General features: G+C 37.1%; 1 protein-coding gene across 4 annotated transcripts in view; it reads right to left on the bottom strand.

The window, feature by feature from the left end:
- The window catches only part of UVRAG (UV radiation resistance associated), a 312,724-nt gene that overhangs the window by 117,918 nt on the left and 179,771 nt on the right, over positions 1-15,035 (bottom strand). For all 4 annotated transcript variants that reach the window (XM_057553092.1, XM_057553093.1, XM_057553094.1 and 1 more), the window contains one exon: positions 8,532-8,697. In XM_057553092.1, the coding sequence (XP_057409075.1) occupies positions 8,532-8,697 (166 nt within the window). The remainder of the gene's footprint in view (positions 1-8,531; positions 8,698-15,035) is intronic.

Raw genomic sequence — 15,035 nt, 5'->3', positions numbered from 1 at the left:
CTGTGAACTGCATCATTAACTTATGTACCACTAAGAAAAGATAAATGCTATCAATCATGCCATTAATTGTAAGATGTATCTCATTTTTAGCAATATTAAAATGTCAAAAGTATTTACGTTAGAATCAATAAAATACAATTTGTGTTTCAGTGAAAAGGGGAAGATAGAGGTATAATATAAAATTCGTTCACTAAAAAGCAATTCCTGTGGTTCTCCTGGCTGCCAAAGAAAAAAATGAGTAACGTAATCACCACAATCTCGCTGGCCTTCCCACATTGCTTCGGAAAATCAATCAATAAACAAATCATCACTACTACTCACACTGGCGCATACTACTTGGAGTGCTCACACGTTAAGCTGCTCCTTCACAGATTAAAGTGCGCTGCTGATCTGGAGAGAGAGTATTTATCATTTCGAGGAGCACCCCTCCTTCAAGCTCTCAAAGTGATTTTCCTACATAACTAATATTTTAAGGCAGAGCATCATGCACAATTTGATAAAAATCTGGAGAGATACTTAATTTTCTTAATATGGAACCTACAGAAGGTTGGGAGGCATTCTCCACAAAACTACAAGGTCATCTCTGTGAAAGACATATCTGGTTATGGTATTCTCCTCCTCTTAAAATTACCTAGGGGTCCCTTCATCCCTTACAAGTAGTGTTTTTCATCATTACACAAACAAATGGGATGGAGTCAGCAAAAATGGTACAGTAAGTAGATCAAAGGACTTGTCCCTCTAGAGAAACATTGAAAAAAAAAAATCAAGCAAAAACTGTCAGTCAAAGGCTTACAACAACTGCCTGAACAATGAATCAAGAGAAAGGAAACTCAAAATCAGAAGGAATGCTTTGCAGCATTTTTACTTATCTTGTCCTTAACCCCCTCTCCAGCTCAGCAGCGGTCTTAAAGACAGCAGCCTGCCCTTGTGGGGCCCTGACCCCTGGTTCTTAAGGGAGCAGAGCAGATCTTATTCTAAAAAAATTTGGGTTGGTTTGTCCTAACTTGTCTGGGGGCGACCTGCAGGACTAATGCAAGGTACTTGCCTTTGTTTTGCCTAGTCAGAACTCACTCAGTGAGGAAAAGCAGAAGACACTGCTCAAGAAGTAAGGCAAACCAACAAACCCCATAGCCTCCTTGTGCAAAAGATTAAGGTTGAGACACACAACAAACTGTCTAAAGTCTGGGAGGAAAAGCTGGGGAGAGTTTCTTTGAGAAATTAGTGTATTCAAAAGTACCCACACACACTGGGGAATCAGAAGTTACAGTGGGAATGTAAGTTGGTGCAGCCACTGTGGAAAACAGAATGGAGGTTCCTCAGAAAACTAAAAATAGAATTACCAAATGATCCAGCCATCCCACTCCTGGGCATATATCCAGAGAAAAACATGGTTTGAAAAGATACATGCACCCCAATGTTCATCACAGCACTGTTTACAATAGCCAAGTCATGGAAGCAACCTAAATGTCTATCGACAGATGAATGGATAAAGAAGATGTGGTACATATATACAATGGAATATCAGCCATTAAAAAGAATGAAATAATGCCATCTACAGCAACATGGATGAACCTGGAGATTATCATACTAAGTGAAGTAAGTCAGAGAAAGACAAATATCATGATATAGCTTATATGCGGAATCTTTAAAAACTGATACAAATGAACTTATTTACAAAACAGAAACAGACTCACAGACTTAAGAGAAGGAACTTACGGTTACCAGGGAAGAAGGGTGGAGGGAGGGATAGATTGGGAGTTTGAGATTGACATGTACGCACTGCTATATTTAAAATAGATCACCAACAAGGACCTACTGTATAGCACAGGGAACTCTGCTCAGTATTCTGTAATAACCTAAATGGGAAAAGAATTTGAAAAAAGAATAGAGACATGTATATGTATAACTGAATCACTCTGCTGTACACCTGAAACTAACACAACATTGTTAATCAACAATATTCCAATATAAAATAAAAATTTTTTTAAATTAAATTAAATTAAAAAATTTAAAAAATAGAAAAGAAGTTACGTACATACTCAGAACAGAATGCACGCTTAGAAAACACCTGAGAAGACCCTAGGCTTTCACCTCTGGCTGACTGCTAGGCTTACTGCAAGAAGTGAAGGCTAAGGACTTCTGGTTGAAATGAAAGGACACTACACGGTTACTGAAAGCTGGACAAAGAAATAAAGATCTCCAGTGAAGGTAACTACCTACACAGGTAAATTTAAAAGACAGTATTATGGGCACACAATGTATAAAGATGTCATTTGTAACAATAACAACATAAAGGTGGGGAGACAGAGGTATAGAGGAGCAGAATTTTTACGTACTACTGAAGCTAAGTGGGTATCATTTCAAACTAGATTGTTATAGGATGCTAATTATAATCCCCAGAGTCACCAATAAGAAAATATCTTAAATACACTGAAAAAGAAATGAGAAGGGAATCAAAATGGTACATTACAAAAAATCAATTAAGAAAAAAAAAAGAGGCAGTAATAGAGGAAATGAGGCACAAAAAAGGTATAAGAAATATGGAAAACAAAATGCAGAAGTAAATCCTTCCATACCACAAATTATGTTAAATATTGTATAAGTAGATTAAACTCTCAGTCAAAAGGCAGAGATTGGCAGAAAGGATTTAAAAAAAAAAATGATCCAACTATATACTGCCTACAAGAGACTCATTTAATTAATTTTTTGTTTTTTAATTTTTATATTTTTGGCCTTACCACGGGGCATGCAGTATCTTAGTTCCCCGACCAGGGATCGAACCTGTGACCCCTGCAGTAGAAGAGCAGATTCTTAACAACTGGACCCCCAAGGAAGTCCCTGCAAGAGACTCATTTTAGATCCAAAGATACAAATAGGTTCAAAATGAAAAGATGGGAAAGATATTCCCAAATACAGTAACCAAAAGAGAGCTGGGAGGCTATCCGAATATCAGACAAAATAGTCTTTAGGTCAAAATTGTTACAAGAGGCAAAAAAGTTCATTATATAATGATAAAAGGGTCAGTTCATCAAGAAGAAATAGTAACTCAAAACATACGCACTAAACGAGAGCCCCCAAGTAAAAGAAGTAAATGTTGACAGAATTGAAGGAGAAACAGTCCTACAATAATAGCTGGAGAGCTTAATACTCCACTTTCAATAATGGACAGCATATATAGACAGAAGATCAATAAGGACATATAAGACTTGACAACACTATAAACCAACTAGACCTAACAGACATATATAATAGAACACTGCATCTAACAATATTCTACACATTCTTCTCAAATGCATGTGGAACATTCTCTAGGATAGACCATATATTAGGCCACAAAACAAGTCTTAATAAATTAAAAAATTCTGAACTCATACAAATTATCTCTCTATCACAATGGAATTAAACTAGAATTCAATAACAGAAGGAAAACTAGAAAATTCACAAATATGTGAAAATTAAACCCTTTTAAACAACCAATGGGTTAACTGAAGAAATCACATGGGAAATTAGAAAATACTTTGAGAGGAAGGAAAATAAAAATACAATATGTCAAAATTTATGAGATGTGGAAGTTTAAAGGTATAAACACTGACATTAAAAAAGAGAGCTCTCATATCAGTAACCTAACTTTACATCTAAAGGAATAGAAAACAAAACCCAAAGCTAGCAGAATGAAAGAAATAATAATGATTAGAGTAGAGATAAAAGAGACGAAAACAACAGAGAGAATCAACAAAACCAAAAAGTCAATTCTTTGAAAACATCCATCAAATCTTCTTATTCTAGCTAAAAGTTTTTAGCTACAATAAGAAAATAAAAAAGACACAAACAACTAAAATCGGAAATGAAAATAGACATCATTAAAGACCTTACAGAAATGAAAGGGATTATAAAAAATACTGTGAACAACTGTCACCAACAAATTAGATAACCTAGATGAAATGGTCTTGTTCTTAGAAGCACACAAATGGTATAAACTGAGTCAGGAATATGTAAAAAATATGAAGAGGCCTATAATAAGAAATTGAATCACTAATCAAAAACCTCCCAACAAAGAAAAGTGCAGAACCACTTGGCTCCACTGGTAAATTCTAACAAACATTTAAAAGAAGAATTAACAGCAATCCTCAAACTCTTCCAATAAAGTAGAAGAGAAGGGAACACTTACTTCATAATGCTTTCTATGAGGCCACTATTACTCTGACAGAAAAGCCATGCAAGAAAACTATAGACCAATATTCCTTATAAATATAGATGCAAAAATCCTCAATGAATTGCTAGCAAACTGAAGCCAACAGCTTATTAAAAGGTCCTCTTTGCAGAAATAGAAAAGATGATCTTCAAATTCATGTGGAATTGCAAAGGGCTCTGAATAGCCAGAAAAGTACTGAAAAAGAACAAAGTTGGAGGATTCACAATTCCCAATTTCAAAACGTATTGTGGAATTGATATAACAATAGACAAATGAACCTGTGGACTAGAACTGAGAGTTCAGAAATAATCTATGGCTAACTGATTTTCAACAAGTGTGCCAAAGCCATTCAATGAGGGAAGAATAGTCTCTTTAACAAATGATGCAGATACAGCTGGATATCCTAATGTTAAAGAATGGAGTTGGACCCCCTAAGCCATAACATATACAAAAATTAACCCAAAGTGGGTCAAAGACCTACATATGAGAGATAAAATGATAAGACTATTTCAAGAAAACAAAGGGGTAAATCTTCATGACCTTGGATTTAGCAATGGATTTTAGATATGAAACCAAAAGCTCTAGAAACAAACACACACAAAAAAGATAAATTAGACCTAATGAAAATCTGAAACTTTTATGCATCAAAGTACACTATAAAGAAAGTAAAACAACTATTTTAATCTCCTCTTATTCACCCCATTGATAAGAGACCCCTAGGGTCATGGGGATGGTTGAACACTCAACATCTGACACTGGACATATGAGATTAAAAGCAGATTACTAGTCACACATACTCAAATCCCAGGGGAGGAGGACACCGCATGCCACGCAGGCTCACATAGGGTTACACTTGAGAAGAGAGTGAACAACCAGGAGCTATGGGTGGCAGGCTCTGTAGTATGAAAAGGACAGAGTGATGATGATTGGTTCCCAGGGGAGGATGTGATTGGTTTGTTTCCATAATTACCCATCTGGCAAGGAACTGAAATTCACTACTCAGGAATAAGCAGAGACTACCTAGACCCCTGAATAAAGAGAGTTGTTTGGATAGGGGGCCTGATCCACGGGAGCAGAGTTGGGAGGGACTGTTCAAGGCCCTCCTGGTTTCACCAGATATCCAGGCAGCACATAATACTGACCTTAATTTTAGGCCTTAAACTGTAACAACAACCTAGAGAATGGGAGAAAATACTTGCAAATGATTTATCTGATAAGAGTCTAGTATGCAGAATATATAAAGAAGTCTTACAACTCAACAAAAACAGGAACAACCCAATTAAAAATATGGGCAAGAGGTGAGGGAGATTAACAGGTACAGACTCCCAATTACAAATTAAATGAGTCACGGGTTTGAATTGTACGGTGTGGGGAGTATAGTCTTAATTATGTAATATCTTCGTATGGTGACAATAATTAGACTTACTGTAGTGATCATTTTGAAATGCACAGAAAAATCAAATCACTATGTTGTTACCAGGACATAGTGTTGTAGGTCAACTGTACTTCAAAAACAAACAAACTCATAGGAAAAGAGATCAGATTTATGGTTACCAGAGGCGGAGGGGTAAGGGGTGGGGAGGAAATTGTATGAAGGCAGTCAAAAGGTACAAACTTCCAGTTATACGATAAACAAGTACTAGGGATGTAACATACAACATGATTGATATAATTAATACCACTGAATGTTATAAATAAAAGTGGTTAAGAGAGTAAGTCCTAAGAGTTCTCATCACAAGGAAAAAAATTTTTTTCTATTTCTTTAATTTTTTTTCCTATATGAGATGATGGGTGTTCCCTAAACTTACTGTGGTCAGCATTTCATGATGTATATAGGTCAGTCATTATGCTGTACACCTTGAACTTTTACGGTGCTGTATATCAATTATATCTCAATAAAACTGAAAGGAAAAAAAACAGGCTGAAAATCTGAGTAGGTATTTCTCCAAATAAGATATACAAATGGCCAGCAAGAACATGAAGAAATGTTCAACATCATTAGTCATTAAGGAAATACAAATCAAAAGCACAATGATATGTATACCACTTTATACCAGGGAATGTAAGCTGGTGTAGCTGTTGTGGAAAACAGTTTGGTGGTGCCTCAAAAAGTTAAACATAGAATTACCATATGACCCAGCAATTCCACTTCAAGTTATATGCTCGAAAGAACTGAAAATGGATACTCAAGCAAATACTTGTACATGAATGATCATAGCCAAAAAGTGGAAATAACCCAAATGCCCATCAACAGATGAATGCATAAACAAAATGTGGTATATACATTCAATGGAATATTATTCAGCCATAAAAGTGAAGCACTGATTGTGCTCAATGTGAATACACTGAAAATATTAGGCTAAGTGAAAGAAACCCTAAACAAAAGGTTACATGTTGCAAATGATTCCAGTTATACGAAATATCCAGAACAGGTAAATCCATAGAGACAGAAAGCAAATGGGTGGCTGCCAGGGACTGAAGAAAGGGGTTACTGGGTAGGAGAACAGGGAGTGACTACTTAATAGATACAGGGTTTTCTTTCAGGGTGATGAAAATGTTTTGGAACTAGATAGAAGTGGTGATTACATAACACCATGAAGATACTAAATGCTACTGAATTGTACACTTTAAAAAAGTTATGTTATGTGAATTTCACCTCAATTTTTTAAAAAGAGGAAAGAAACCATACTCATGTCCCCTTCTGTCAAACATATGTATTTCAGGCTCTCTTTAAATAAAAGGTTTTGAAATTGAAAATAATACTTGGGCTATAAATTAATCAATGCCTTTGAAAAGGAACTGAATAAAACTATACATGTGCTCCCTGCCCTCCACTTACAAGCCCTACCAGATATAGTACTAAATTCTTCCACTGATGCCCACCTTTCCTGCCTTTTCTCTTGCAATTTCCTAAATAGAGTGGAGGATATTTCATTTCTTCACGCCCATGAACACAACATTCCCAATCCATCAATAGAACAGTGGTTCTCAAACCTGACTGCACATTACAGTCACTTCAGGGGCTTCAGAAAAATATCTCTCATGTCTGGGCCTATCAACTGAATCAGAATTTCTGGAGGAGAGGCATTTCCATGTTTCTATGCTAGATTATTTTTATTCTGCCTTTAGTATTTCCCTTAGTATAGGTCTGCTGAGATGCATTTTCTCATTACTGATAGTCTGAAATGTCTTTATTTTGCCTTTACTTTTTTTTTTTTAATTAATTTATTTTTGGCTGCATTGGGTCTTTGTTGCTGTGCGTGGGCTTTCTCTAGTTGCGGCGAGCGGGGGCTACTCTTCATTGTGGTGCGCGGGCTTCTCATTGTGGTGGCTTCTCTTGCTGTGGAGCACGGGCCCTAGGCACATGGGGTTCAGTAGTTGTGGTGCACGGGCTTAGTTGCTCCATGGCATGTGGGATCTTCCCGGACCAGGGATCAAACCCGTATCCCCTGCTTTGGCGGAAGATTCTTAACCACTGTGCCACCGGGGAAGTCCCCTGCCTTTATTTTTGAAGGATAATTCACTGAATACAGAATTCTAAGTTGGCAGTATTGTTTTACATGCTTTAAAAATGTCACTGCATCACCTCCGGTTCCCAATGTTTATCTTAAGAAATTAGCTTTCAGCCTTATTATTGCTCTTTTGAAGCAAATCTCTTTTCTCTCTAGGTACTTTTAATATTTTCACTTTATCTCTTTGGTTTTCAGCTGTTTTACTATAATTCCCCTAAGTATGTTTGCTTTGTACTTATTTTGTGTTGTATTTAATGCTTCTTGAACTTATAGCTTGATGTCTTTTGTCAAATTTGAACTCTGTCATTATCTCTTAAAATGTTACAATTACCCTATGTGCTCTCTTCTCCCTCTCTGTGACTCCAAGTATATGTATATTAGACTTTTTATTGTGTCCTACATATGTCTAGCACTTTTCGATAAATCCATCTTTTGTTCTTGTGCCTGGTCAGGTATTTTCTCCTGGGCTATCTTCCAGTTAACAAACCCATTCTTTAGATATGTACAATCTGCTGTTAAGTCTTTTATCTTTTTCCTGGTTGTCTCTCTGACAAATCTTTAAGCATTTCATTTGGTGACTAGCGGCAACAGATATTACATGAATATTTGCAGAGTATATGATACTTGCCTCACAAAAGCAAATTAAATTTGAATGAGTCAATTTTGCTAACAATAGCAATTTTGACTACACTCTATTTAAAAGAAATGGAGCACTTTACAAAGGATATACAAAAATCACCACAATCTAGGTCACGTTTTATATTTTTAATATAGTCAATGCTTCATACTGCCTTAATGTTAAAAGAATATTTTAAAAGGATACTTACTCTCTCTCCTTTTCAGTCAGCTTGTCATTAATATTATCTTTGATTGTTGATCTAGATCCCTTATGAATTATAGGATATCTGAGGGGCACTTGTAGGAAAAAGGAAATCATTGATACCAAATGTGCAGTGTAACCAAGGGCAACAGCAATGCTTCCATCATCTCTTGCTGTAAATTCAAAAACAGAGAAATAGAAAATAACTATTTACCTTATAAATGTAGCTATGAGATCATAATAAATCAATTTCAAGAGAGATTTTATAAGAAATAATTGATAAAATATTATTCACTTATCTAAATTATATGAATTTTATAGAAATCTAAACACATTAATAAGATTTGAAATTTCATCTACTACATTTAAAACTATTTCCCAATAATTAATGTGATGAGATTAAAATTTGATATATAATCTTAAGAGTTCTTACTGCATTCAAATCTCCATTACTCTCTTTCCCAGCATTTTTAAGGGCAAAAATAATACCTGAGTCTATTATACAATGCAAAAATTAGTTTCAGAGGTTTAAACATACATCTATATTAACGTTATACATTTTACTCGTTAACAACTTTATAAGCAAAACAGTTGTACTGTTGTACTATTGTACAACATTATTAATTCCAAGGTGAAGTGAAACAACACAGTGCATCCTTATGGGGTATGTTCTCAATATTCATAAAGAGAGCATTGTTTAAGTCTGTGAAGTTTGAGATAGGATAAGGAGAAAAAATGTTTTTAATAGTAAAAGGTCAAAAACCACATTGTTCATATATATTCCATTTATGCAATTTTTGTGTGGAAGCAACTGTTGGAAAAAATACATGTCTCCTACAGTCAAACATAAGTATGTATCTTTTAAGAAGTCACAGATTTTAAGAAGTCACAGATTTTTAACTCAACATCTAGATTTCTGCTACTGCCTACCCAAGCAACAAATAATCATTCAGGTACCCAGAACTGAGGGTAACACAATAAAAAGTTTTAAGCTTGCCCCAGGGGGAAGGAAAAAGTAACTGCTTGGTATACAATATTCTTAAAATACTTTAAAAAGTTCTCTCTCTCTCTCTCTCTCTCTCTCACACACACACACACATATACATTTAACACATATCTGTAATACATCTGGCTAGAGAAAGGCTGAAATGATTGAGATGACCTTGGCTTGAGTATTTCCTGATTTTTAAGAGTAACTTTAACTTCAATTATTAGTAATATTTTCCACATTCCTCTTTTTTATATTTAAACTTGGTTATCTAAGCACTACCTTCTTACTGTAGGACCCCTACTATAGCCGTATACTACTCAGTGCATTCTCCACCCTTGACTACCAAAGCAGATTCCTTGACCATACTGTAAAAATAGGTAACTTTTATTGTACACTTTGTTTTTCTGCCAGGAATTGACCATGATGCTTTATTTCTGACAGTCATTCATTCATCAACAATTAATAAACTGGGCATGTTTTATATGCTATTTCATTCCATTTATAGGTGAATAAGGTTCAAAGAGGTTAAGGAACCTGTCCAAACTAAGACAGCTAGTATATGGGTTGACCTGACACGGATGCCTCTGTCTTTAAGCACCCTACCACACTGTCACAGAACTTTACTGTGGAGTGTAACAATTTTTAACTTCGGAGCCTAGAACACACCAAGCATATATGACACACGTGTATTATCTTAGTTTTTTCACACTTTTCTAGTAAGGGCAAAGAACACATAAAAAGTCCTTGGTAACATGTTCCCTCAAATCAAACTGATGAAAAAAAAAATCAAACAGCATTCCTTTCAACTGACTACTGGGCATGCCCGAACTGACGAGAATCCTATTTTTAGACCATGTGCTCTTGGCCCAGACTCACAGTACTACAATACTTTACTACTGTTGAAATATGTGTATCAGACTACCTTAGAGACTGAAATTACATTACATTGTAAATGCATTACATTATAATTTAATCATCGTATATAATATTAGAGCCAGGAGAAACCCTGGAAATCACTGAATCTGATGCTATCAACTTAGAAATGAGAAAAGTAAGATTCATGTGGCATAAGTGACTTAGTCAAAGCCATATAAGTAAAAACTATGAGGATGGAGTGGGAGAGAGAATTGTATCTACACCCCAGCCCCCCAAATATTTATCCCTGGAAGCACAGCTGGCATGGTGAGTTCCATCAGATGTTGCTGAATCCTGCCTCCTGCTTTCTCTAAAGAATAGGGCTTATCAAATTTAAAATATTTCTATCAGTAAAAGGACTTGGTCTTTCAGAACCTTCTTTTGAAGGGAGAGGAAAAAAAAGAGAACTTACAGTAAGTAAGCTTTTCCTTTCGTATGTGACCTGACAGAAAAGGATTTGAAAACTTCCAAAAATCAGAAGGCCTCTTAGTTAGCCTGCCCAAAATAGGTCAAATGCAAACTATAGTTTAAAAAATCTATCCAATGCTAAACTCTCAAGCATCTCCAGTTTTCCGTATTACTAAAAGGGTAATACTAAAGAATTAAGTTTGCCTATTTCGAGGACTACATCCACATATATATTAAAAGAACGGAAACTGGTCTTCTAACATCACCTCCTTTCAATAATCAAAACAATTTTGTGGGTTTCCCTGGTGGCACAGTGGTTAAGAATCTGCCTGCCAATGCAGGGGACACGGGTTTGAACCTGGTCCGGGAAGATCTCACATGCTGCGGAGCAACTAAGCCCGTGCGCCACAACTACTGAAGCCTGCGCACCTAGAGACCGTGCACCGCAACGAAGAGAAGCTACCGCAATGAGAAGCCCGCGCACTGCAACGAAGAGCAGCCCCCGCTTGCCGCAACTAGAGAAAGCCTGCGCCCAGCAACGAAGACCCAAAGCAGCCAAAAATAAATAAATAAAATTAATTAAAAACAAAACAATTTTGCTTAAATTTAAACATAAAAGGGCATCTCTAAGAGAATCCTATATATGTACATCAAAAACCAAAAAGAAATAGCAAAAACTGAAAACTGGCTAATACTGGAAATCAGTTTTGATTCTAGTTATTCACACTCACCATTGTTTCCACCACAAGACTCCCCACTCCACCCATTAAAAACCCTAGGTTGTTTCCCATTCCAGGCCATAGTGCTCCGTCACAGCCTCGCAGTTAAACACCGTGGTGTTGGATTTCCAATATTGAAGCTTTACATTAAAAAGCATTTTAAAAGGACCACGGGTAAGGCATTACAGGGCCCAAGGGTATTCCAATACCCTCAAAAGGAAAACCACCTCCTGGTAGGGAAGTCACTTTCATCACCCCAAGACCACTGAACCTCCAGTGGGAAAATGTGAGCTCATGTGGTTAATTATGGCTATTGCTGGCCACGAAACCTCAGATGTCACATTCTGTTGCCAATCACTTTAGCTAAAAAAACCAAAAGGTTTAAGGTTTCCAGCATTCCAAGATCTAAAAGACTTTTTACCTGCCAAAGCCAAAACCTGGCTCTCTGGGGTGTGCTTTTCCAGTAAGCATTAATGACGCCCCTAACACCTAATGCAGAGCAGAGGCTTGTATTCCTTATGCTGCTCTGGAGGTTAGAAAGGTCACAGATGATAGGTTTGTTGGTGAAAAGAAGTTAGAGGGGGAGTGGGAGGGTTCAGGGAGGAACAGGAATAAACTGTAGACTCAGGTAAGCGAAAAAGCCCTTATTAAAACAATGTTTTAAGGGGCTTACAAGCAAAACAAAATTCTGCAGTTTCCTCATAATAAATATTTCTGGTTTGTTTTTTAAATTTATTTATTTTTTATTTATTTATGGCTGTGTTGGGTCTTCGTTTCTGTGCGAGGGCTTTCTCTAGTTGTGGCAAGCGGGGGCCACTCTTCATCGCGGTGCGCGGGCCTCTCACTATCGCGGCCTCTCTTGTTGCGGAGCACAGGCTCCAGACGCGCAGGCTCAGTAATTGTGGCTCATGGGCCCAGTTGCTCCGCAGCATGTGGGATCTTCCCAGACCAGGGCTCGAACCTGTGTCCCCTGGATTGGCAGGCAGATTCTCAACCACTGCGCCACCAGGGAAGCCCCTGTGGTTTGTTTTTTAAATGTAGGTATCTACTCGGGGGGGCAGTAATTTTTATAATAATTAAATCTTTTATGTAATTGTTATGATAATAGATTCCACAAACCCACAATGGCCATGACAACATTATAAATTCATTCAAATGTCCCTTTGACTTACATGTTGGACAAACTACTAATACTCAAATGCATCCAAGTACAATAAGTGATCTAAAAGCTCTTACCATCCTGCCTTCCCAATCACTGAGGCAGCTGATTTGGTAAGGAACCATCCACCCACTGATCCAGACAGGACAAAATATTTAAGACTCTAATCATTGCCACAGCATCTATGGAATGATTCCATGTTCTCAATGAGACACTGTTTGACATATGGACTCTCCTTTCCAAGAAATCATGCCTGCATGAAGGGATACAGACACAGAAGGAAATCTGGGTCTCATTACCATGAAAGGCTCTCGTGTTATGGATTACTTAAAAACACACACAAACAGTTTTCTTTTTTTTTTATTTTGGATGAGAAATGTCTCAGTCAATGGAACTCAAATGAATACCCTTCACTGGACAAGTTTCTCCCGTTGTGTCCCAGTCTCTCTGGAATATTCTAACTGAAACTTACCCAGTTAGAAGAGTAGAAGAGCACAGTAAGTGTTGGGTCACTATGGAGGAGTTTCCCAAACAGTATCAAGCCATACAATGTAAAGTCTATCCCAGCAAAGTCTCATGAATGTAACAGAATAACCGGTTTAGAGTTCTGTCACTAGAGTCTTACTAAGAATGCAGCTGCTACAGAACACTAAAAGTTGTCAGAAGTCTGGAAGAGGTTATTATTCAAAACAAGGAAGAAAACTGCATCATGACAGGAATAATATGGACCTTAAAATCAGGCTGACCAGGGATGATTTTAGCTCTGCCAGTGGCTAGTATGAGTCTTCGGAAAAATTAACTAATCTTTCTGAGCCGCAATTTTCTTGTCTTAAAAAAAAAAAAAGTTGAGTATAATTCTTTCCCTCACAGAAGGAATTAATTCTCACAGTGGTGAGAATTAAATAAACAAGACAGCATCAAGTATGATGTTCCACGTTACCATATTCCTACTCACCGAACCTAAAATGTCCCATCCTTCTTTCAACAGCAGAATACTATTTCATCTTTTAAAATACCTCAGGCATCATCTTCTCTATAAAGATTTTCCTGATTCCCTCCTGATAGACCTGGTTATTCCCACTCTCTGAGTCCCAGGTACCGGTATAAACTTCTAAGTGCCTGGTTAACCTCAAGTGGACTGAAGTTTCACAGAGGTAGGATCAATGCCTTGGTTACCTTTGTACACTCCCAGCACCTGACACCGTAAATGACACACACACAAGGCACTCAGTAAATTTAGTACATGGAAGTGCCTTACAGAATGCCAACGTAAGATTTTCAAGTCCAATATTACCATATGTGCTTCTTAAAATTTCTGATTCCTAGGAGTCATGGGAAGTAAACAGGGCCTTAGAGTAGAATGAAATATTTATTTCACTTTATCTCCCATTTCATTTTTTTAGCAGTAAAAACTGCACTTGAAAGCTAAACTAACTCTGTTAAGGGAAGAAGAAATGTATTCAGCTTGTTGGGCATACTAAGTATAGATAGCAAACAAAAGCTAGGAAATAAATCACCTCCAGAAAACAAAAATAGAATCAAGAAACATCCCAGAATGAATTAAGGTGATACTCCAATACCGATAGCCCTGCTTCTCTTGTTGCCGCCTCTCAAATCATTCTGTATTTAGCAGCCAGAGTGACTTTTAAAAAACATAGATCAACTCATATCATCCCCCCTCTTGAAGCCCTTCAGGGCTTTCCCACTCCACTGAGAATAAACTAGAAACTCCTTCCAGTGGCCTCAAGGCCCTGGCTGACTCTCTTACCTCTTCTGATGGAACTCTTCCCTTTTCTCACTATGCTCCAGCCACACAGGGCTGCTCTGGTCTTTTCTGTCCTTCCTTCCTTCCTCTCTCTTGCAACTAATTCCAATTACATTTATTGAGTGCCTTCTATATGAAAAGCCCTTTCAAATGCAATCTCAGTCAATCATCACAATGAACTTAAGATGTAAATATTACCTCATTTTACAGGTGAAGAAATTAAGCTCTGAGAGATTACATGATCTGCCCAAAATACAGGTATCTTCTCCCATGCCCCTCACTCTGAATTTTTCAGATATATCAAGCCCATTCCTCCGTATCCTCCATCATGACCGCTCCCTCTTCTAGGAATGCTCCTCCCCCAGCTGTAGTGTAGTTGGTACCTTTCAGCCTTCAGATTTTGGGTTAAATGTTTCTCCTCAGACAGGTCTTCTCTGACTGCTTTATCTACAGTAGGTTCCACTATTCTCTAAGATAGTGTATTCATTTATTAAACACTTTTTAAATACTTATTTTCTTGTTTATTGCCTGTCTCCCTCAATAGGTTGTATGCT

The sequence above is a fragment of the Balaenoptera acutorostrata genome, chromosome 9, assembly GCF_949987535.1.
Source record: "Balaenoptera acutorostrata chromosome 9, mBalAcu1.1, whole genome shotgun sequence".
Taxonomy (NCBI): domain Eukaryota; kingdom Metazoa; phylum Chordata; class Mammalia; order Artiodactyla; family Balaenopteridae; genus Balaenoptera; species Balaenoptera acutorostrata.
Note: the sequence above shows the minus strand (reverse complement) of the source record. Positions and strands in the feature narration are given on the sequence as shown.